Source organism: Notolabrus celidotus, chromosome 16 (assembly GCF_009762535.1).
Source record: "Notolabrus celidotus isolate fNotCel1 chromosome 16, fNotCel1.pri, whole genome shotgun sequence".
In the NCBI taxonomy this organism is placed as follows: Eukaryota; Metazoa; Chordata; class Actinopteri; order Labriformes; family Labridae; genus Notolabrus; species Notolabrus celidotus.
Genome location: NC_048287.1, coordinates 31,690,006 through 31,712,284, shown reverse-complemented (window position 1 = coordinate 31,712,284; position 22,279 = coordinate 31,690,006). Strand labels below are relative to the sequence as shown.

The 22,279-nt window shown below is 42.9% G+C and overlaps 1 protein-coding gene across 2 annotated transcripts; it reads left to right on the top strand.

The window, feature by feature from the left end:
• Window positions 1-464: 464 nt before the first annotated feature.
• Window positions 465-20,283, top strand: LOC117828466 (ATPase family AAA domain-containing protein 2-like). 2 transcript variants are annotated; one of them, XM_034705623.1, is made up of 28 exons: window positions 465-753; window positions 1,562-1,677; window positions 1,816-1,844; window positions 2,727-2,820; window positions 3,301-3,373; window positions 4,072-4,150; window positions 4,245-4,352; window positions 6,231-6,297; window positions 6,540-6,626; window positions 7,796-7,904; window positions 7,987-8,102; window positions 8,422-8,596; window positions 8,690-8,778; window positions 8,864-9,023; window positions 9,158-9,248; window positions 10,902-11,216; window positions 11,296-11,413; window positions 11,491-11,677; window positions 13,431-13,616; window positions 13,698-13,830; window positions 13,915-14,111; window positions 14,198-14,357; window positions 14,429-14,551; window positions 14,680-14,754; window positions 16,277-16,642; window positions 17,121-17,242; window positions 19,861-19,989; window positions 20,082-20,283. In XM_034705623.1, exons 1-28 carry the CDS (start codon window positions 640-642, stop codon window positions 20,112-20,114), a joined length of 3,651 nt encoding a protein of 1,216 aa, XP_034561514.1. In that variant the 5' UTR covers window positions 465-639; the 3' UTR covers window positions 20,115-20,283. The 2 variants fall into 2 exon arrangements, with proteins under 2 accessions (XP_034561514.1, XP_034561515.1); XM_034705624.1 differs by lacking the exon at window positions 16,277-16,642 and having other exon boundaries at window positions 466-753.
• The last annotated feature ends 1,996 nt before the right edge of the window (window positions 20,284-22,279 follow it).

The window sequence follows — 22,279 nt, the reverse complement described above, 5'->3', positions numbered from 1 at the left end:
ATATATGTTGATGAAAAAAGCGTGATATGTCACCTTTAAATAAAATAGAATAAAAGTGACTAAAATTTGAACTAGATGATAAATACAAAATACAAAAAATGAATGATTAAATAAAACTGTTCTAAAAATGAAGGGAACTCGGTTAAAAGCGAGACTAAAAAAGGTAAGTCTTTTGAGTTTGCTTTTAAAAATGTTTACGCTCTGCATATCAATATTGGATTTTGTTGTGCTAAAATATTCATGAGCTGAAAGTCTGATTTCTTGGAACCCTAATCTAATTTATTTATTTTTTTCTCTGACTCATAATGAAGTGTGTTCAAAACTTTGTATATTTTACATTTTGCCGAATTATTACATTTAAAAATGTTTCATTTATTTTTGTATTTTTATAAAACATTTTTGTTGATTTCTGTTTTTTTTTACACACGCTCCATGCGTCATGACGTCAGACGGTGGCGGTAGAACATGACGTTTTTAAATGTGTTGAACCCTCAGCAGCAGCAGGGTGACTGCTCTCTGTATCAGTCCATCAAGTGTGTGTGTGTGTGTGTGTGTGTGTTTGGGTGTGTGTAAGTGTCTGCTCTTACTCTTACACACAGAGAGCAGGAGACACGCTCCTCTGAGAACAACAGCTGGGCCATGGTGAAGCTCCGCGGTAGAGGGGACGCGGATCAGACCTGCAGGCCGACGCAGAGGCTCCACACACCGGCCAGGAGCACACCAGAGAGGAGGAGGAGATCCGGGCTGTCCAATGTGAGTGTTTGTTTTTTTAAACATAGTTATGAAGCTTCTAACAGGTTGATTTCTTTTTAAGAGTCAGAAAAATAAAACAATGTATCACTTGAAAGTTATCAAAATGTAGTTTTTAATATTAATGTAGGGAGAAAACGCAGTTAAATAATCAGGAAACACATTTAAAGTCAAGAATCATCATTATATGTGATTAAAATAATATTAACAATGACTTTAAACAGTTTAAAACAATATTTTAACACTAATATTATTGTTTTACTTTTGCACAACACCCTAATTAATACATTAACACTAATTTCTGATCATCTAACTGCATTGTAATTATTTTAATTAAGCATCTTGGTCAGCATTTGTTGTTTTTACAAGCTTTAGATATTTTTAGATATTTAATTTGTAGTCTTTAAATTACCCATTGAATTAATTAGTGGCAGAGGAATAACACAATCTAAGTGCAAAGAAAACAGAAATGCTGGTGATAATATTATAATATTAAAAAAGGACAAAAATACATAATGTAATATATAATTATACTCATAATAGTAGTGATAATAGTTGTGATAATAATGACAAATTAATAAGAATGACTTATTATTACTTTACTTTGCTATTATACATCATATTTACCTTCTATCCTACAATGCTTTCATTTGAGTCTTCAGTTCACTGTTGTTCTTCCTTCTATCCTACATTTATTGATGCACAAACGACTTCTGTTTATGACCATGTTAATATAGAAATACAGACTAACACTAGAAATATTATTATTGTTGTTAAAACTAAATACTGAACTGTTGGACGTTTGTTTCAGGGATTTACCAGCGACCATGACGACCAGAGCTACGTCGATTCAGACACATACGATGAGGAGGAGGAGGAGGAGGAGGAGGAGGAGGAGGAGCGGAAACCACAGCGAGGCACCGTGAGGTCATATGAATACTTAATAATAATAAAAATTGTATTGATACTTTAACTAGGCATGCTTATTTATTCTGTAATGCTATGACTGTAACAAACGTAAGTTCCTGTGGTTTCCTCACACTGAGTCTCCATCTGTGTTTACAGGAAGTCCATTCGGCTTCTGGACTGTCCAGGTAAGCTCAGTGACATCACAGGTGAGCTCAGTGGCATCACAGGTGAGCTCAGTGACATCACAGTTGAGCTCAGTGACATCACAGGTGAGCTGCGTGACGTCACAGGTGAGCTCAGTGGCATCACAGTTGAGCTCAGTGACATCACAGTTGAGCTCCCTGACATCACAGGTGAGCTCAGTGACATCACAGGTGAGCTCAGTGACATCACAGTTGAGCTCCCTGACATCACAGGTGAGCTCAGTGACATCACAGGTGAGCTCAGTGGCATCACAGGTGAGCTCCGTGACATCACAGGTGAGCTCAGTGACATCACAGGTGAGCTCAGTGGCATCACAGGTGAGCTCAGTGACATCACAGGTGAGCTCAGTGACATCACAGGTGAGCTCAGTGGCATAACAGGTGAGCTCAGTGACGTCACAGTTGAGCTCCGTGACATCACAGGTGAGCTCAGTGACATCACAGGTGAGCTCAGTGACATCACAGTTGAGCTTAGTGACATCACAGGTGAGCCATAATACCTGGAGCATCAGGGAGGTTTGGATTGTGAATCCATTATTTATTCGTCGTCATTTTGGTCCACGAGTCTCTGTCAAACTGTGAATCTGAACATCTGATTTAATATAAAGTCACGAAAATGAAAGTAGAATTTTACACATGTCAGGTTTTGAAATATTAAACTTGTAAACTTTAATATTTTACAGAGAGATGTTGCTTTAATTGTATTTTTGGCTTATTGTTGCACATGTTTTAAGCTACAGAAGCAACATAATTATTCAGGATTTGTTTTCTAAAATATTATGTCTATGTTTTATTGACCTTTATGAGTGTGTGTGTGTGTGTGTGTGTGTGTGTGTGTGTGTGTGTGTGTGTGTTTTCCCTCAGGCGGCAGAAGGAGCAGGCTGAGGAGAAGCACCCGGGCGACCAAACCCACCAGCAGGTACCAGTCCTCCAACATGTTCGATGGCATCAGCACCAAGTAAGACTCACAAAACTGTGAGGAACATCTCTGACGCTTTTTTAGTCAATCAATCTTTATTTATAAAGCGCCAAATCACAACAAACGTTCTCCTCAGACTCTTTCCAAACAGAGCCGGTCTAGACCGTACTCTATGTTCTATTATTAACAAAGACCCAACATCAAGACCGGATCAGATCCAGTCCCATCTTACAGACAGGACTCAGTCTTATGAGACAAGGGAGCTCAGGGACTCCAGAAAGGTCCAAGAAAAGAGAGAAGAGAGGGGGACCAGAAGAAAGAAAAAGAGGAGAATAAATGGTGAAGGAATGACAGAAGGAAAGGAGGGGATAAGAAAAGGAGACATAAAGGATGAAGAAAGGAAGAAAGACATTACATTACATGTAGTAAATATCCGGCCTTGAAATGGCAGAATGTAGGAGCCATATGAGGGGATGAGAATGATTTTCTTACACCTGTCTCTCTCTTTGCTCCCCGCAGTGTGAGCCGCTCTGTCATGAACACGATGGACAACATGAAGAAGAAGCGACGGCTGAATCACAACAACGAAGGAGTGAGACGTCTTTCTAATAACTCTTCATACTGTGGTTAAACTTGCACCTCCAGGATCATGACTGGTCAGCTTTTTATGCACTTTTGGAAACGTGTGCGCACCAAACAGAAACCCAGAGGAGTGCTGATGACTCAGAGGAAGTTTAAAAAGGTCTGCCTTGATTTCAGTACGGGGGGAAGTGAAGGAATCCTGGATGTAAACAGTGTTTCTGAGCTCAGACCTTGTTTACACTCTCTGTGCCTCTCAGCAGTGGGGAGGGGGGAGGGGGGGGCTGCCTCTGTTATCAGGCCGTGGTGAGGGCGGCGCACGCGGCTGCACCCTGCCTGGGTAAAAAATCTCTATCAGCTGGCACCACATTGGAAAGCAGTCTGACCACGAGGAGCAGCAGCCCTTGTTTTAAAGTTTAGAGTAAACAGCAGACGAGACGAGTCTAAAGAGTCCCTGCAGAGCTTTTTGTTTAAAGCTACTGTGAATGAATAATGTCGTCTCTTTACGGCCTAAAAATACAAACAAGACTATCTGCAAGAAGAGAGACTTGTTATTTTGAATGTCTGAAAGCACTGACCGGGGGGAGGAGGGGGTTCATCCTGGGGGAAAAGAAAACATTTCCATCTGTGTCTTTAGATTGAATGAGAGGTGGGGAGAAAGGTGGAGGAGGATGTGTTCTTGCTCATGTCTTCATGTCTGATAAATTACAGAAGATCTACTCCAAAGCTCAGAGGAGGAGGACTCCGGTGACACCAGAGAGAGACGTCAGCGACAGAGAGGAAGGCCGAGGTTTGTACCGACATTCAGGAGAGCGTGAGAGACGGATGAGAAGATCGATCGAGGAGAATAAATGTTTTCTTCTTCTTTGCTTTGATGTATTCAGGCGCTGTTGATGAGGACGACAGCAGACAGGGGACGGCCGCAGACGCCGACAAGACCTTTGACGCCAAACTGAGCCGGGCGTCGTTGCTCTACCCGGGATCGAGCAGCGGTCAGAGCCGAACCAAAAACACATAAAGTTGCACATTCTCAGATAATCCAGTTTGCTTAGAGTTCAACTTAAATACAGATTTTTAAAGGTCACCAGAGCTTGGTGTATTACAACCTTTGACCACAGGGGGCGCCAAAAAACACGCAAATGAAAAATCCTCTTGGCTGCTTTCCATTAAATGTTTTTTGTTTGATGTTGATGGCAGTTAGTGAAATATTTGAAGACCAAAAAATCATTATTTTCCTGTTTTTTAACATCCCTAATTTATATATACCAGAAAGGTCTAAGAAAAGAGAGAAGAGAGGGAGACCAGAAGAAAGAAAAAGAGGAGAATAAATGGTGAAAGAATGACAGAAGGAAAGGAGGGGATAAGAAAAGGAGACAAAAAGGATGAAAGGATGAAAGAAAGAAAGGATGAAAGAAAGAAAGAAAGAAAGAAAGAAAGAAAGAAAGAAAGAAGAAAAGAGAGAAGTGAAGGAAAAATGAAAGGAATGACAGAATAGAGGAAAGAAAGGAATGAAAGAAAGAAGGGAATGAAAGAGAGAAGTGAAGGAAGAATGAAAGGAATGAAAGAATAAAAGAAAGAAAGGAATAAAAGAATGAAAGAAGGAAAGGAATGAAAGAAAGAGAGAGAGAAGTGAAGGAAGGAAGAAAGAAAGAAAGAAAGGATGAATGAAAGAAAGAAAGAGGAAGGAAAGAAAGAAAAAGGGAAAGCGTAAAGGTAAGAAAGAAAGTAAGAAGGAATAAAAAAAAGAAAAAAGGAGAAGTAAAGACAGCAAGAAAGAAAAGAAAGAAGGACAGAAAGTAAGGAAAATGGAAAGAATGAAAGAAAGAAAGAAAGAAAGAAAGAAAGAAAGAAAGAAAGAAAGGATGAATAACAGACCCCAAAAAAGGAATCTACAGCAGAGATCCAGAGGAACCTACAAGACAAGGGAGCTCAGGGACTCCAGAAAGGTCTATGGTTAGTAACTTTAATGGGACAGGAAGAGTTAAAGTGAGAGACAGGCAGAGAGAGGAGAGAGAGGGAAAGACAGGATCCCAGTGTGTCAGTCTAAGCCTATAGCAGCATAACTAAGACCTGGTCCAAGCCTGATCCAGCTCTAACTATAAGCTTTATCAAAAAGTAGAGAGGGAAAGACAGGATCCCAGTGTGTCAGTCTAAGCCTATAGAAGCATAACTAAGAGCTGGTCCAAGCCTGATCCAGCTCTAACTATAAGCTTTATCAAAAAGGAAAGTTTGAAGCCTACTCTTAAAAGTAGAGAGGGTGTCTGCCTCCTGGACCCTGACTGGTAGATGATTCCAAAGGAGAGGGGCCTGATAACTGAAGGCTCTACCTCCCATACTACTTTTAGAGACTTTAGGTACGATGAGCAGGCCTGCATGTTGGGAGCGTAGAGTTTTAGAGGGGTAATAGGGCACTATGAGGTCTTTAAGATATGAAGGAAGGAACCTACGAGACAAGGGAGCTCAGGGACTCCAGAAAGGTCTATGGTTAGTAACTTTAATGGGACAGGAAGAGTTAAAGTGAGAGACAGGCAGAGAGAGGAGAGAGAGGGAAAGACAGGATCCCAGTGTGTCAGTCTAAGCCTATAGCAGCAGAACTAAGACCTGGTCCAAGCCTGATCCAGCTCTAACTATAAGCTTTATCAAAAAGGAAAGTTTGAAGCCTACTCTTAAAAGTAGAGAGGGTGTCTGCCTCCCGGACCCTGACTGGTAGATGATTCCAAAGGAGAGGGGCCTGAAGGCCACAAAATCATTATTTTCCTGTTTTTTAACACCCTTAATTTATATTTTATCTACGGTCAGTTTTTGTTGATTTAGTCCAGTTTTATAATCATTCTAGTTTTTAAAATCGTTTCCTTTCTCGTGTCGTTCAGAGTTCCCGAGAGGAACCTTCCGGATCAGCGCCTCCGGACCAAACACGACACGCAGAGGAGCGTTCAGGTCGGTCACATGCCTTTCTTTGGATTCATTTCTTTACTTCACATGCAGGTCAAACAGACATTTTCACTCACATATTTGCATTTGATAACTTTTAAAAGGGTAATAATTAGGAGAGTGTTAGAAAAGGCACATTTTTCATCATTTTGGACGTTTTAGTCACCAAACAGAAGTTGAATCTGGTGTTGGCATAAAGAGATTCGTTCATGTCTTGAATATTCATCCTGTTTTTTCTTCATCCTCAGACCCACAAAGAGCGCCTGGTCCAATCAGTCCGATGAAGACAACGACTCCGACAACGAAGTGCAAAACACTGAGAAGGTCCCTGGAAGGTCAGTGTGTGAGGACGATGATGCTGAGAGACGATGACTCAGCCAGCGCCCTCATGAGAAACAGAAACTAGTTTATTAAAATCAGACAGAACTTGATTCAACCTGAGCTTTAGTGCCGTTACAGAAATAATGAAAGAAGTATAACAAGATATGAAACTGAATGCAGAGAAATAGAGCCTGTAAAGCTACAGTTGAAGTTGGCGCCCTCTGTGGACAAACAGGGTACTGCACCTGACGTCTTGATTGATTTCTTTTTTTTTTTAAACGTTCTTATTTTAAAAACAACAACGCAGCCATTAAACTCAGAGGTAGATCCCACGGACAAATATAAAAGATAATAAATTAAAAGATAATAAAAAACTTAAAAAATATTTTAAATTAAAAAGTTGAATTAATAAATCAAAAACAATTATAAATATTAATTTCAATAATATAGAATATATACAGTAAACTTTAAAGAAAAATAAATAAATTAAATTAAAAAAGTTAAATTAATAAAAAAATAAAAAAATGATTGTAATACATACAGAAGACTTAAAAGAAAAAAAATGGAAATAAATTAAGTTAAATTGATAAATCTAAATTATTCTATAAATAATCATTTGAATAATAAAAACACAAACAGTACACTTTAAAGAAAATAAATACATAAATAAATAAAATAAGTTAAATTGATAAATCAAAATCATTAAAAAAAATGTAATAATATTAGAAATACATACAGGCTTTTAATAAGAACTATAAATAAAATGAATACATCAAAATGATTTTAAAAAAGCATTATGAATAATATATAGAACAAAATTCGAAATACATACAGTCAAGGTTAAAGAAAAATAAATACATAAATAAATAAAATAAAATAAGTTAAATTGATACATCAAAATAATGTTCTAGATAAGAATTAGAATAAAAGAAATACATATTTAAAATAAATAAATTAAATCAAATTAATACGTCAGAATTATTGTGAAAAAACATAATATATAATATATAATAGAAAAATAGAAATACATACAATAAAGTTTAAATAAAATAAAATAATAATAATGTTTGTCATAAATCAGAAAGAAATGAAGCATCAGGCTTTATAATGTAAGTCTGTTTCAGAGCTCCTGAGACTCTGGCCTCTTTAGTAACCTTGTTTTGATTCTGGTTCTCTCTGCCAGTTGTCGCCCGCTCGGCCTGCGAGGAGACGATGTTTTGGGGACTCACAGAGATAAGATGAGTTCAGGAGCTGGCCTGGCCGACATCGATCCCATGGCCATCGACCAATCCGTGAGTTCAAACCGTCTCCAGTAGCTTGTTGACTTACAGGAAAACTAAATAATCCTACATCCTACATCCTTCCTCTCCTCAGGTGGGGTTTGAAAGCATCGGGGGTCTGTCGGGTCACATCTCCGCCCTGAAGGAGATGGTCGTCTTCCCTCTTCTCTACCCAGAGGTCTTTGACAACTTCAAAATCCAGCCTCCGAGGTGACAGAGCAGCAAATATGTAGAATATGGATCTAGATCCACATTGTTGAGTTTCTGTCCTGGCTGAAAAGTTTCTGCAGAAGTGTTTTAGTTATTTTATTTCTCCCCAAGCTGAAGCATCTTTCTCAAAACTATCACTGCTTTCTATTAAAGTAGACTTCCTCTTGAGACTGAGACCTTAAACGCACCGGGACAATGTTCACTGAGGGAATAAACCGACTAAAACTTCTGTACATTCAGAGTTGGATGTTGCCCCCTGGTGGCCGTAAAAGAGAATGCAGGTAAAAATACTCCCTGTAATCTCTGTCTCTCTTTCCAGAGGTTGTCTCTTCTACGGACCTCCTGGGACGGGGAAAACGCTGGTGGCCCGGGCGCTGGCTAACGAGTGCAGCCATGGGAACAGGAAGGTGTCGTTCTTCATGAGGAAGGGCGCCGACTGCCTCAGCAAGTGGGTGGGCGAGTCGGAGCGGCAGCTGCGTCTGCTGTTTGAGCAGGTGAGACCCTGAGAACACACCTGAGGGCTCTGATGGTCTCTGTCGCTGAGTCTGATTCCTTAACGTGTGAGGGTTTATACGTGTCCTCCTCAGGCGTATCAGATGCGTCCCTCCATCATCTTCTTCGACGAGATCGACGGCCTGGCTCCGGTGCGGTCCAGCAGACAGGACCAGATTCACAGGTCAGACCGGGCATGATGCTTCTCACAGAAACAAGTCGAACCCCGAGGTGATAACGGACGAGTCTGTCTCTTCCTCGCCCCGCAGCTCCATCGTGTCGACGCTGCTCGCTCTCATGGACGGCCTGGACAGTCGAGGGGAGGTCGTGGTGATCGGGGCGACTAACCGGCTGGACTCCATCGACCCGGCGCTGAGGCGACCCGGACGCTTCGACAGAGAGTTCCTGTTTGGACTGCCGGACAGAGAGGTGACGTTAACTTCATCCAATGTCTGCAAACACGTTTTCTCTTCAGGTTTTCTTTCCACTGAACGCTTTTATGAAAACATCTCTGAGTTTTATCGGATTGATGGATGACGAGCTGCTGCTTGTTTGTGTTTCAGTCTCGTAGAGAGATTCTGAAGATCCACACGCTGCAGTGGAAACCTCCTCCATCTGAAGACTTCCTGGAAGAACTGGCTGAGAAATGTGTCGGCAGAATTTTACAAAACACCTAACGAAGATCTCTAGAAAACTTCAGGAGTGCATCGTGAAAAGGTGCATCAACCAAGAGTTCCAGGGTCTTCTAGCCCCCCTGAACTAAAAGGTTCCTGTGCCCCCATTGTTGTCTGCGTTTCGACAGCGGTCTGAAGTCCCGGGTAGATTGTAAAAAGTAAATGCACTACACCACCAGACCAGTAGAGGGCAGTAAAACAAAGAGGAATGCCATTCATCACAGATGACACCATAGAAGCAGACGGACAGGCAGGTATCATTATGAGCAACACAACTGTTAGCCTGTTAGCATGAAGAGACTCAGCTGGTCTGTTTTAGATGGTGCTATATTTCATCACAGATGGATTCACTGAATCAACACGTGAGAGGAGATAAGCGCGAGTAACAAAGACGTTTCAACACGGCTTTAAAATCCTTTTGAACTCAAAGAGCCGTGATCGCAGAGATCGGCCGGTGTTTTGGTTTAAACAGCGACCCTGTTAACTGGAGACTCTCAGCCGGATGCATCCCTCATAAACGTCTTTAGACCATCATTAAATATCTGATGAGGATATTTTGAAATCTTAATAAAAACTAAACTAGTTTGCATTCCCAGGAACTCCCTCTGTGTTTCAACAGCTGTGTAAACTCCACAAACACTGACACGTTCAGCTGAAGGTCTCCAGTTTACAGGGTCACTTTTAAAACCGGAACACCGGGAGGAGCGACGCATTCACGGTGGGCTGAGAGAAGACTACTGTTACAAGCTGCTAAATCAAGAGAATCACAGCTTCTTCTTTTGAAAAGTACACACACATACAAAAAAGATAGAACAAATAAAAACTAATGAAAGAAAGAGAAATCAAGAGAATCACAGATGAAAAAAACAATGACTGTGAATGGTTTTTTGAAAATTGCAAAAAAAAAAAAATTTGATCAAAAAAAAATTTTTTTTGAAAATTTTGAGAAAACATTTTGAAAAAAAAATTAGAAAAAAAAATTAGAAAAAAAAATTAGAAAAAAAATTTGACAAAAATGTTTTTTGAAAATTTTATTTTTGAATTTTTTTTTTTGAAAAAAATAAAATTTGACAAAAAGAAATTGACACAAAAGTTGACCCTGTCGAAAAAAAACATTTTCCTCAAACTTGAAATTGACTTTTAAAACCGGAACACCGGGAGGAGAGACGCATTCACGGTGGGCTGAGAGAAGACTACTGTTACAAGCTGCTAAATCAAGAGAATCACAGCTTCTTCTTTTGAAAAGTACACACACATACAAAAAAGATAGAACAAATAAAAACTAATGAAAGAAAGAGAAATCAAGAGAATCACAGATGTGTGTGATGTTATTGTGGAAGGAGGGAGGAATAAAAACACTGCGGTTAATCTACCAATCAGACACGTTCAGCATTGCAGGCCCCGCCCCCCGAAATTCCCGGGACCTTTGAAAAGTACTACCCTCCTAGCAGGGGCTTTTCAGGGGGGAGATTATCTACCCCTGAACTAAATTTAGACCCTGGGTCCACCTGTCGAAACGCACGTAGTTCAGGGTTAAATTCCCTCTGGTTGAAAAACGTCTAAAGAGACGTGTCATTTAGATCCTAAAATACAGAGTCTAAAGTTCCAGCCTCCCTCCCTCCGTGTCCGTCAGGTTACTGCGGCGCTGACATCAGAGCAGTATGCACCGAGGCGGCGCTCTGTGCTCTGCGACGCCGCTACCCTCAGATCTACAGCACCTCCCAGAAGCTCCTCCTCGACGTCTCCTCCATCGCCGTCAGCAGCTGCGACTTCGTGGCAGCCATGAGAAAGATGACGCCGGCCTCTCACCGCCTCGCCACCTCGCCCGCCAAACCACTATCGGCAGTGGTTCAGCCGCTGCTGGGCGCCGCCCTGCGAGACATCCTGGAGACTCTGCAGAGGCTGTTTCCTCACGCCGAGCAGGGGATGAAGAGGAAGAGGGAGCCAGGTGAGGCGGAGCTGAAGGATGAAACACTCCTGTCGTTATCGTCCTTCTGAAATGTTAAATCGTTGTTTCTGTGCGTCAGATCTGACCGCCGGCGTCCTCGATGACGTGCTGATGTGTGGGAGAGATGAGAACTCCTGCTCGGCCAGTATCTCCACCCCCTCCACCTCCAAGAGCACAAAGCTCCTTCACTTCCCCAGGTGAGTCCGGTCAGATCTTCAGCTTTAGAGACAGCGCTCAGATGTTCCCGAGGATGACGCTCTACTTCTTTCTGCAGGAGCGCGGTCAGACACCCGACGTCACACCGCCCTCGGCTGCTCCTGGCAGGTCGTCCCGGTGCGGGTCAGACCTCTCACCTGGCTCCGGCGGTCCTGCACGCTTTGGAGCGTTTTCCCGTCCACAGCCTGGACTCTGCCGTGCTGTTCGGAGTCAGCTGTACGTCCCCGGAGGAAGCCTGCGCTCAGGTGAGACCTCGACCAACTAAAGTCTGAGTTACTCTGCAGAACAAGGAGGCTTGGATGAAGCTGCCACGATCGGTTCGTCTTAAGGCTGATTTATACTTCTGCGTCGAATCGACGGCGTAACCTACGCCGTAGGTCCGCGTAGCTCCCGTACCTACGCAGAGGCCTACGCACGTAGCTGACGTGCACCTCCTCCAAAATGTAACTACGCGTAGAGCCGACGCGGACCGCAAGCTCTGTGATTGGTCCGCTCGACGGCTTTGTCTTTCCCGCATTCACAGCACTTCCGGGATCCCGGACATCGGCCACACATCGGCCGTGTATTTCATCTCCTCCTCTCTATTCTTCATGTAATCATGTCTGTATGATAAACAGCAACATGTATCAGCTGTAGATTAACAGAACACGCTCTGAATCTCTGTGGGAAAGTAAACAGAGATCGTAGCGGGACCGGAAGCAGGCGACCGGCTATCAGAGAGACCGCACTGCCCTCAAGCGTTTCGGCGGAGAATTGCTGCGCGACACGGACACACCGACGCAGAAGTATGAGGGGCTCATGTCCGCGTCAGCCCCTGCTGCGTAGGGCGACGCAGAAGTATAAATCAGCCTTTAGACGGGCAGCAACACAGACCAACCATCCGGAACTCCTGCACTCCTGATAAATGTCTGATATCACCCTTTAATTCCAGTAAAGCTGGGCAGTGATGAGTTAGAGGAGTCTGTCTTATTGTTGTGAGATTTGATGAGCACTCACAAGTGCCTACCAGAGAGCTTTCTGTTGTTATACCTATAAAACTTAAGACTTAGCTTTTTAATTTGGCTTTTAATTTGGAGTAATTTATTTTTAACACCGGACTGCATTATTACTATTGTATGAGCATCATTTTCATTTCTATTTTATTCTTCTAGCATTAATCTGATTTTCTTTATTGATTTTATAGTAATGATTTTATTCTATAATTTTTATATTTGTCTGATTTCATTAGGTGATTTTATTTAAAACTTTAATTATTCAGATAGTTCTTTTATTTATTTTATTTTTCGGATATTTATCTGATTTTATTTTATTTTGTTGATATGTATCTGATTTTATTTTATTTTATTGATTTTATTTAATTTTATTGATATTAATCGAATTTTACTTAATTGATTGTATTTTGTTTCCTGATATTTATCTGATTTTCTTTTATTTACTACACGTTTCTAATATTTATCTTATTTAATTCTATTTATTTGATTTTAAAATATTTTGTTTTATTTTTCGGATATTTATCTGATTTAATTTATTGATTTTATTGTAATTACTTTTTTGTCATTATTCCAATATTAGATTTTATTTTATTTTTAAGTATTTCATATTTCTCTCCTCTTATTTTAGCCTTTCATCATTTGTACATATTCCTGTTGTTTTCTGTCTCTCTGTTCTTTGTGAAGCACTTTGGGCTGAATGCTTGAATGTATGAAATGTGCTATATAAATAAAACTGAGTTGAGAGTTGAGATCACAACAGTAATTCAGAGGTTGTGTCCTCTGGTGACATCTGGTGGTGATAAAAGGTAACTGCATATTAATTTAACCTAGACTCTGAGGGACTTCTGAGGAGTCGAAGAGTTATCTGGTATCACAAACATGCTCATTGAATCGATGTCTGCGTCTCAGTCTGAGTGAAAAAATGACTTTTAAATCCACTTGAAACTTTCCTTCCTCTCATGTGAAATAAACCCGACTCAGCGTTTGTTCTCCTCCTCCTCCACAGGTGTTCATCGAGGCCAAGCGGACGTCCCCCAGTGTCCTCTTCCTCCCTCACATCCAGCAGTGGTGGGAGACAGCAGGGCCCGCGCTGAGAGCCTCCTTCCTCAGTCTGCTGGGAGGCATCCCCTCCTTCTCCCCCATCCTCCTCCTCGCCACCTGCAGCCTCCCCCCTCAGCACCTGGACCCGGAGGTGAGCAGCTGGACCGCTTCGTCACCTCGTGTTTGAGACAGAGAAATGTAACGTAGTCATTGTGATCGTTCGCTTCCTCAGATTCAGTCTCTGTTTCGGGCGGAGCGCGGCGAGGTTCACACCGTCAGCGTTCCCACCCGGCAGGAGAGGACCGACTTCTTCCATGACCTCATTCTGGACCAGGCGGCCGAGGCTCCGCCTTCAAAGGCGACAGGTGAGTAACTGTGCAGATTCTCCACCTGCAGACCTCTGGCTCTGCAGTAACAGAAAGCTCTTCTCCTCCTCTTCCTCCTCTCAGGGACTCAGGCGATGGAGATCCTCCCCGTGGCTCCCATGACACGCCCTCGTCGACTTCCAGACGAGGAGTGCCGACGCCTGGAGGAGCAGGAGGAGGACGTGCTGGGGGAGCTCCGCCTCTTCCTGCGTAACGTCACCGAGCGTCTGTCTCTAGATCGACGCTTCGAGGCCTTCACCAGACCGGTCGACTTTGAGGAGGTACAGGAAGTGAAACTACACTTCTAGAACATTTTGTTTTTTCGTCGACCTGTAAACTCTTCTTCTTCTCTCTCCGTCTCCTGCAGGTTCCAGATTACCTGCTGGTGATCAGGAAGCCCATGGACCTCTCCACGCTGCTCACCAACATCGACCGGCACAGATACGTCACCGTGAGAGAGTTCATGGCCGACGCTGGCCTCATCTGGGAGAATGCGCTCGAGTACAACCCCGACAACGACCCCATGGGTGAGACAAATACTGTAACCAATGACAGGAATCTGAGGAGTCATGAAAGTTTAACCGTGTATGTGTGACAGGCCGACACATCCGTCACCGGGCGTGCGCTCTGAAGGACACGATGCGGGCCATCATCAGAGACGAGCTGGACGAAGACTTTGAGAGAGAGTGTGAGGAGATCAGAGAGTCCCGCATCAGGAGAGGTGAGAAGTCCTACCTTCAGACACAAGGTTCAGCTATGACTCGGAATCTTTAGACCCCACAGGGGTGTTAACTAGACCAGCAAACCCTCCTGACTGTCAATAAAAAGCTGAACATCTTTTGCTTTCAGTTTCTCCGGGTGGGGCAGACTCAGACGAGACTGACGGCGTCTACGGATCTGCTTTCTCTCCAAACAGCCCCAGAGGTAAGATCTAGTCCCATCTTCCAGACAGGACTCAGTCTGATCTCATCTTAATCCACCATGAGCAGAGCACTTTGCAGCATTTAGCAAGTTACAGTGGCAAGGACAAACTTCCTTTAACAGGCAGAAACCTCCAGCAGGACCAGACTCATGTTAGACACACATCTGCTGAGACCGTGTTGGAGAGAGGGATAGAGGGAGATGAAGAGAGAGAGAGAGATGATAGTGGGGAGACAGATAGTAGCAGTTGTAGCAGCTGGAGTCTGGACCACGTCCACAGCAGCAGAGATCCAGAGGAACCTACGTGACAAGGGAGCTCAGGGACTCCAGAAAGGTCTAAGAAAAGAGAGAAGAGAGGGAGACCAGAAGAAAGAAAAAGAGGAGAATACATGGTGAAGGAATGACAGAAGGAAAGGACGGGATAAGAAAAGGAGACATAGAAAGAAAGAAAGAAAGAAAGAAAGAAAGAAAGAAAGAAAGAAAGAAAGAAAGAAAGGAAAAAGGAAAGAGAAAGAAAGAAAAGAAAGGATGAATAACAGACCCCAAAAAAGGAATCTACAGCAGAGATCCAGAGGAACCTACGAGACAAGGGAGCTCAGGGACTCCAGAAAGGTCTATGGTTAGTAACTTTAATGGGACAGGAAGAGTTAAAGTGAGAGACAGGCAGAGAGAGGAGAGAGAGGGAAAGACAGGATCCCAGTGTGTCAGTCTAAGCCTATAGCAGCATAACTAAGACCTGGTCCAAGCCTGATCCAGCTCTAACTATAAGCTTTATCAAAAAGGAAAGTTTGAAGCCTACTCTTAAAAGTAGAGAGCGTGTCTGCCTCCCGGACCCTGACTGGTAGATGATTCCAAAGGAGAGGGGCCTGATAGCTGAGGGCTCTACCTCCCATACTACTTTTAGAGCATAAAATTAACATTTTTAGTCTTTCAAACCTCTTAAAAAAATGTAAGTGGACTCTAAATCAGTAAACGAATGAAAATAAAGACATTTATCTTATTTTTTTTTATATATTTTTTTTTTTCCAGACCTGTCAATCAACTGATTGTGGGCGGGTCTTCCTCTCCTGTGTCTCCATAGACGGCTGTTGTTGCTCATATTCTTATAATCTTATATTTTGCTTCCTTGATCGCTTAGTCAGACGTCTTATTTTGAAAGGAAGTCAACTACGTTTTCAAACATATGTTTTGCGTTTCATTCGTGACACAAAGTTCAAATCTTCCTCACAAAGATCAAACGAGTCCGAGGTGGAGCGACGCAGACAGGAAGCTGCAGATGGTTTAAACAGTCAGAGTGGAGAGGAAGAGGCAGCGAGGGGACAAAGAGAGGAGGAAGAGAGTACTGATGAAATCAAAGAGTCAAGAGAGGAAGAGGAGGAGTTCAAGTGGAGAGATGAAGAGGTTTGAGAGCACTCAGCGTCCTTCAGCTTTCACTTTCTGCTCTTTTCAATCACCTCTCCCTCCCTCCCTCCCTCCCTCCCTCCCTCCCTCCCTCCCTCCCTCCTCTCCTCTTCTCTCCGTGCAGCGCGTAAGAAAAGGAGTTACAAACGACCGAGGAGGTCCAAGTGGAGCAGGGGGATCATCCAAAAACCCAAGAAGAGGCCGCCGGTCTCCTCTTCCTCCTCCTCCTCCTCCTCCTCCTCCTCTTCCTCCCCTTCTTCCCTTTCCTCCTTGTCTGAATTGAGCAGCTCGTCCGACCTGCCAGAGAGCAGCTCAAGCAAGCAGAGCTGCCTGACGCCCCCAAACTGGAACCACAACAACTCTAACGGGGTCCTTGTGAACGGATACCACCGACCCCGACCGAGCAGCATCCTCAGGGTTCAAACCCGGACCTCGACGACCCCCCTGAATCAGCAGAAGACGGTGAACAGGGTGTGTTTGAGATTAAAAGGTCTGTATGTGTGGGACGGTGTCGTGTGTGCAGCTGCTTCCGCCGACTCGAACAGAAAGTGAAAGCGAGAGCGCCGCTTCTGCTTCTGCCGCCGAACAAGACCCTCGCAGGACTCCAGGCGCCGAGCCAAGCTGGAGGACACTCAGGAAACTAACCGAACACAGCACAGCTCTCCGCCGTCGCTAAAAACCAAAGTATGTCAACATTTTTCCCAAAAGTCTGACGCCACTTCAAAGTTTGTCCTAATTTCTGTCCCTTTAAACATCAAAACATCACACACACGTCACGCCGGCCTGCTTCCTCTGCTTCCTCTGCTTCCTCTTCTTCCTCTGCTTCCTCCACTTCCTCCGCTTCCTCCGCTTCCTCCGCTTCCTCTGCTTCCAGCTCATCTAAACATCCGCCAAGTTCTTGCTGCTCACACTCTCTCTCTCTGAAACTTGAGTCGTCGTATGAACATTTCCTGCCTCGTCCTCCTCAGAGACGCGTCACAGAGCCAGCAAAGCGTCGTTGGAGCAGATGCAGATGCTGAGCAGAGGAAGATCTGAGGAGACGCCGGACGTGGAAACGCCACGGCTGGTCGTCGATCACAGCAAGCTGAGGGTGAGTAAGCCGGTCAGATTTACTGCTGGGTAATGTTTACATACAGAAGTCTCTGGCTTCCTTCAGCTGTATGAACCTGAATAAGGAAGTCCAGCTTTGTCAGGTCTGTCCTCAAGAGGAGAAGAAAACTACGTCTACAATGTTTGTTTGTTGAATGGAGGTCTATGAAAGAGGATTAGAGACACTGATGTTTTTTTTTAGCTCTGACCTTCTTCACGGAATGTTCCATTTGTTCTCAGAATTCTGACATCATCAAAGATAGAATTCTGGAATTCTGTCTTTGATGTCAGAATTCTAGAACACCTGCTGTTGCTCTCCATACAGACGGTTTCTTTTCCTGCTGACACCTGATTGGTCAATAAAAACATCACTCTAGCTTCCTTCAGCGGTATGAACCTGAAACAGGAACTGATGTTCTTGTGATGTTCTTGTAATTAACGGGTCTTCAGTTTGCTGAAACAACAACATCATGATGCAGATTAGTCAAAAGTCCAAAGTCAAGCTTAGTCAGGTCTGTCCTCAAGAGGAGAAGAAAACTACGTCTACAATGTTAGTTTGTTGAATGGAGGTCTATGAAAGAGGATTAGAGACACTGATGTTTTTTTTTTTAGCTCTGACCTTCTTCACGGAATGTTCCATTTGTTCTCAGAATTCTGACATCATCAGAATTCTAGAACGCCTGCTGTTGCTCTCCATACAGACTGTTTTTACCTACAGACACCAAAGAGGAGATGAGTCCTGCAACAGAAACTTTCAGACAAGAAGTCTTCATTTGAAGGTTTTGGATAAAAACACTGAATCTCGGGGCGATGGTGGCCTAGCGGTCTAAGCCAGTGATTTTCAACCACTGTGCCGTGGCACACTAGTGTGCCGTGACAGATTGTCAGGTGTGCCGTGGGACATTTTCAAATTTCACTTAATTAGTCCCAAAAAAAAAAAATATTCATATACTGCAAATAATTTGCCATTTAATGTGTCTGTGCTTGCAGTGTAGTGACTGGCGGAGTAATTCAATTCTTGTCCATGTCCTGACCTGCGCTAACCATCCACTGGGTGGCAATAAAGCACACTAATGACCTTGTTAATTTAAGACAATAGAATTAATGACGCGTGTGTGAGGTGTATGTGATAAGACGTAGGCGTACAACAGCGATGGATAAATATTCAAAAAGGAAAAAGGAAAACTCCAAACTGGGCCCTGGACAAAATTCTGACCCGGATGAAGAGCGTAATATAGGTAGTTGAAAAGGCAACTTTTATGAGAACAAATTACAACACTGACAGCAAGAGCCCTCAAAGCTAGCTCAAAAAAGCCACACTTTGTAGCAGAGACATTAATACTACCTGCAAAATCTATTGTAAATAAGATGCTTTGCCCTGACACAGTTAAAGAAGTAGCCAAAGTCCCTCTCTCAGATAAACAGATTCATATACTGAGAGCCTAATGTGTCATTTTGTAAAACCTTTGGTTGGCGGTGTGACTCAGGATTTTTTTAATGTATGAAATGTGCCTTGGCTCATAAAAGGTTGAAAAACACTGGTCTAAGCGCCCTACATGCAGAGGCTGCAGTCCTCGTCGCAGGGGTCGCCGGTTCGATTCCCGTCCGGTTGACCATTTCCTGCATGTCTTCTCCGGCTCTCCACTCCCCACATTTCCTGTCTCTCTTCAGCTGTCCTATACAATAAAGGCAAAAGGGACAAAAATATAACTTAAAAAAAAACCCCACAGAATCTGAGGACGACTGAGATGCCTTTGGGTGGGGCTGGGAATAAAAGGATAACAATAATTAGCGTGATATTATTTTCTCAATATAAATAAAAACCAAAACCAACTCAAAGCAGAGTGAAAACAGGCTCGTCAAGAAAGGCCACTCAACTTCATTAGTTAAGATATTTTGTTTCTTTTCTAGACGACTAAATCCCAGAGACAAGCTAACAAACTAATAAGAAAAATGTTATCATGATAACATCATTTTCAGTATCGCCCAGCTCTACCTTTGGTGTGTGGGGGTGTTCTAGAATAGAATCAAAGACAGAATTCCAGAATTCTGTCTTTGATGTCAGAATTCTAGAACACCTGCTGTTGCTCTCCATACAGACTGTTTCTCCTGCTGACACCTGATTGGTGGATACCCCTAAAACTACAGACAGAGACCAGAACCCTTCTCAGACTAAAAACCCAGACCCCCTGAGATCCAGATTCAACATGTCTCTGAATCAGAATCTGTAATTACAGGTTAGTTGTAGCTGAAAGTAAAAAGCTTTGTCAGGTCTGTCCTCAAGAGGAGAAGAAAACTAGGTCTGCAATGTTTGTTTGTTGAATGGAGGTGGGATCCATCATTTCTGATGCTGCGTTCAGGGAAGTCAGGAAATCTGAACGCTGATTGTCTTTAGTGACACAGCAGATTTGTGTCTCAGTGTAAATGTTAGCTGCTCTTCATGCAGATATCTGGGGTGTCATTACCCTGGATTCTGTTCCTCCTGCTGTTGCTCTCCATACAGACACCTGATTGGTCAACACAACTTAGACTCCAAACGGAAACCAGGATAAAAACACGCCAATTAAACAGCTTGAGGTAGCTAAAGGAGTCATTCATTTCATCGTGTGTGTGTTTCAGGATCTCCTCAGCAGAGCCGTGTCCAAAACAGACGGCGTGGAGGCGGAGTCAGTGGAGAAACTTTACGCTCTGCTGGCTCAGAGCATCTACAGACACAGAGACCGCTACAACAAGACCGAGCTAACGCAGGTACAACACACACCGAACTCTGCACTTCATCATTCTTATTTTTAAACCACATGCAGGTGTAACTCTCCCTCCTCTTCTTCTTCTGTTTCCAGGAAATGAAGAAAGAAATCGACAGCTTCTCTTGATGCCACACATTACGTCTATTTTAATAAAACCTCATTTTAAAGCAGTTTTATTTATAGCAGAGTTTATGTTTTATCATATATTTATAAATGTGTAATTGTAAAAGAGCATGCAGTGTTATTGATTATATTATAGCCATGAATAAAGGAGCTACTGAGGCTTCATTGAGAACTTTGCGTGTGTTTGTGTTTTCTGTTCAGCAGCTTGGGGAGGAGGGAGGGAGGGAGGTAAATAAATGGGTGAGGATCATGAGACAAACTGGGGAAAAGTGTGAGTGTAGAAAGTTGGACAGGAGAGGAAAGGAATGAAAAGGGAGGGAAGAGGAAGAGTTCCATCTCTTCATTCCTACATCGCTACCTCACTTTCCCTACCTTGCTTCCTCTCTCACTCCTTCCTCTCTTTCTCCCTTCCTCCTTTCCTTCAACTTCATCCCTAGTTTCCCCCACCCTACCTTTATCCTGTTTTCCTCCATCATCTTTTTCTTCCTCCTCCTTCTGGTGTTGAAAAATAAAGCTCATGCTGAAGCACCAAAAAACCTGCAGTTCCTCGGGTGTCCACTTGAGGCAGACTCCAGAAGTGAGTCAGACCCCATTAGACTCTGTGTTAAATGTTACTTTTTAAGGCCTGGTGCAAAAAAACAAGGTTCTGTCTTTATGGTTCATAAATTTAATCGCAAAAATAAACAAAAGGTGATATTAAAAAAATGTTTTTTGAACATTTTGATGATTTTAAGATATTTATAAGTGTAAGAGCATGTACTTAAGATGTAATTTCCTGAAGAAGCTGTGCACTTTTATTAAACTTTGAAGAACCTTGTGAGTACTTTAAATGTTTACTTCTCTTACAGAACTTTCCCCACATTGTCTCATTGTTGTTTTGGCATTGAAGGAACTTTTTCCTCTTCCTCCATGAACACTAAAGGTTCCCCGTGTCCTCAGTACAGTGTGTTACTTGAACTTCTTGCATAACTGCATGAGCACACGGCCTACTTCAGTTTGAGGGAACACAGTTGGAACACGCTCCTGTCGGCTGTCTATGACGTAAAGACGTAACGACGTGAACCTCCAAATAAAATAGTGACAAGCACATCAGAACACTGAAGGGAGTTTCCTGTTTGAAGGACAACTTTCAAAATAAAAGGCTGGTTATTCTTGTATTCATCTTGATTTTACTTGAACAAAATATAATAATATACATGACTAGAATTAGAACTAGATATTCCACTGAAAGAAAAAACTAACTAAAATGTCTGAAATAATGAAATAAAATGATAAAATGTGAGACAAAGTACATAAAACTATTAAAGGTGACATTTCTCCACCTTTCTGTAAATGTGTGCTGAAACCAGCCGTTTCAGTTTTCAGTGGTTTTCATACCTCACAACGCCATCCGGTCTGTAACAGGAAGTCAGAGCTCGGAGCTTGTTCAGCCCATAGACTGTATAAAATACAACTCAACCCCTCCTCCGTTTTTCATTCCCTGCACACATGTGTGCTAACAAGGAGCTTAGGAGGGAGGCATGCTAGTTGTAGGCTGTCTTAATAAACACAAAGGTCGGTTTTACTCCCCACGTCTGCAGATTTGAAGATCTAGTGGATGATTTTTAGTTTTCATGGAAAAGTGCTAGCGCTAGTTAGCATAGCCACATAGCTACATGTTGGTAGCTGTGTACCAAGACACACGTCGACATGCTGACAAATAAAACAACAAGAAACACTAAATCTGTGACCAATGGTTCAGAAAGGTCCTGCTGCAGGCGCCTCTCCATCAGGATCAGATTCTGGATCAGATTCAGAGGGTTGAAGTAACGCGGGTCTGTGAGCAGCCGTGTATATTCAGCCAACATGTAAACATTAGATCAACGTGCTGGACAGCCGAGGCCACACCCACTTCCTGAGGGGGCGTGGTCAGAGAGCTTATTCTCATTTAAAGGCACAGACACAGAAAACAGCCTGTTCTGAGCAGGGCTGAAAAAGAGGGGTTTACAGGCAGACCAAAATCTGATTTCAAAGTGTTTTTATGAGCAATAAACTTTAAAGACATGTTTTTGGGACCTCTGAGACCAATATATGTTGATGAAAAAAGGCAGAATATGTCACCTTTTAAAAGAGCTGGAATTCCCATCACTACTAACTGTACCAAACATAGAAGGAAAACATTGATATTG

Excerpts from the sequence above, each read along its gene's own strand:
- LOC117828466 (XM_034705623.1), top strand. The coding sequence starts at position 640 with ATGGTGAAGCTCCGCGGTAGAGGGGACGCGGATCAGACCTGCAGGCCG. Across the intron at positions 4,151-4,244 it reads CGACAGAGAGGAAGGCCGAG|GCGCTGTTGATGAGGACGAC; the intron begins GTTTGTACCGAC and ends TGATGTATTCAG. Across the intron at positions 11,414-11,490 it reads AAGCTCCTTCACTTCCCCAG|GAGCGCGGTCAGACACCCGA; the intron begins GTGAGTCCGGTC and ends TTCTTTCTGCAG.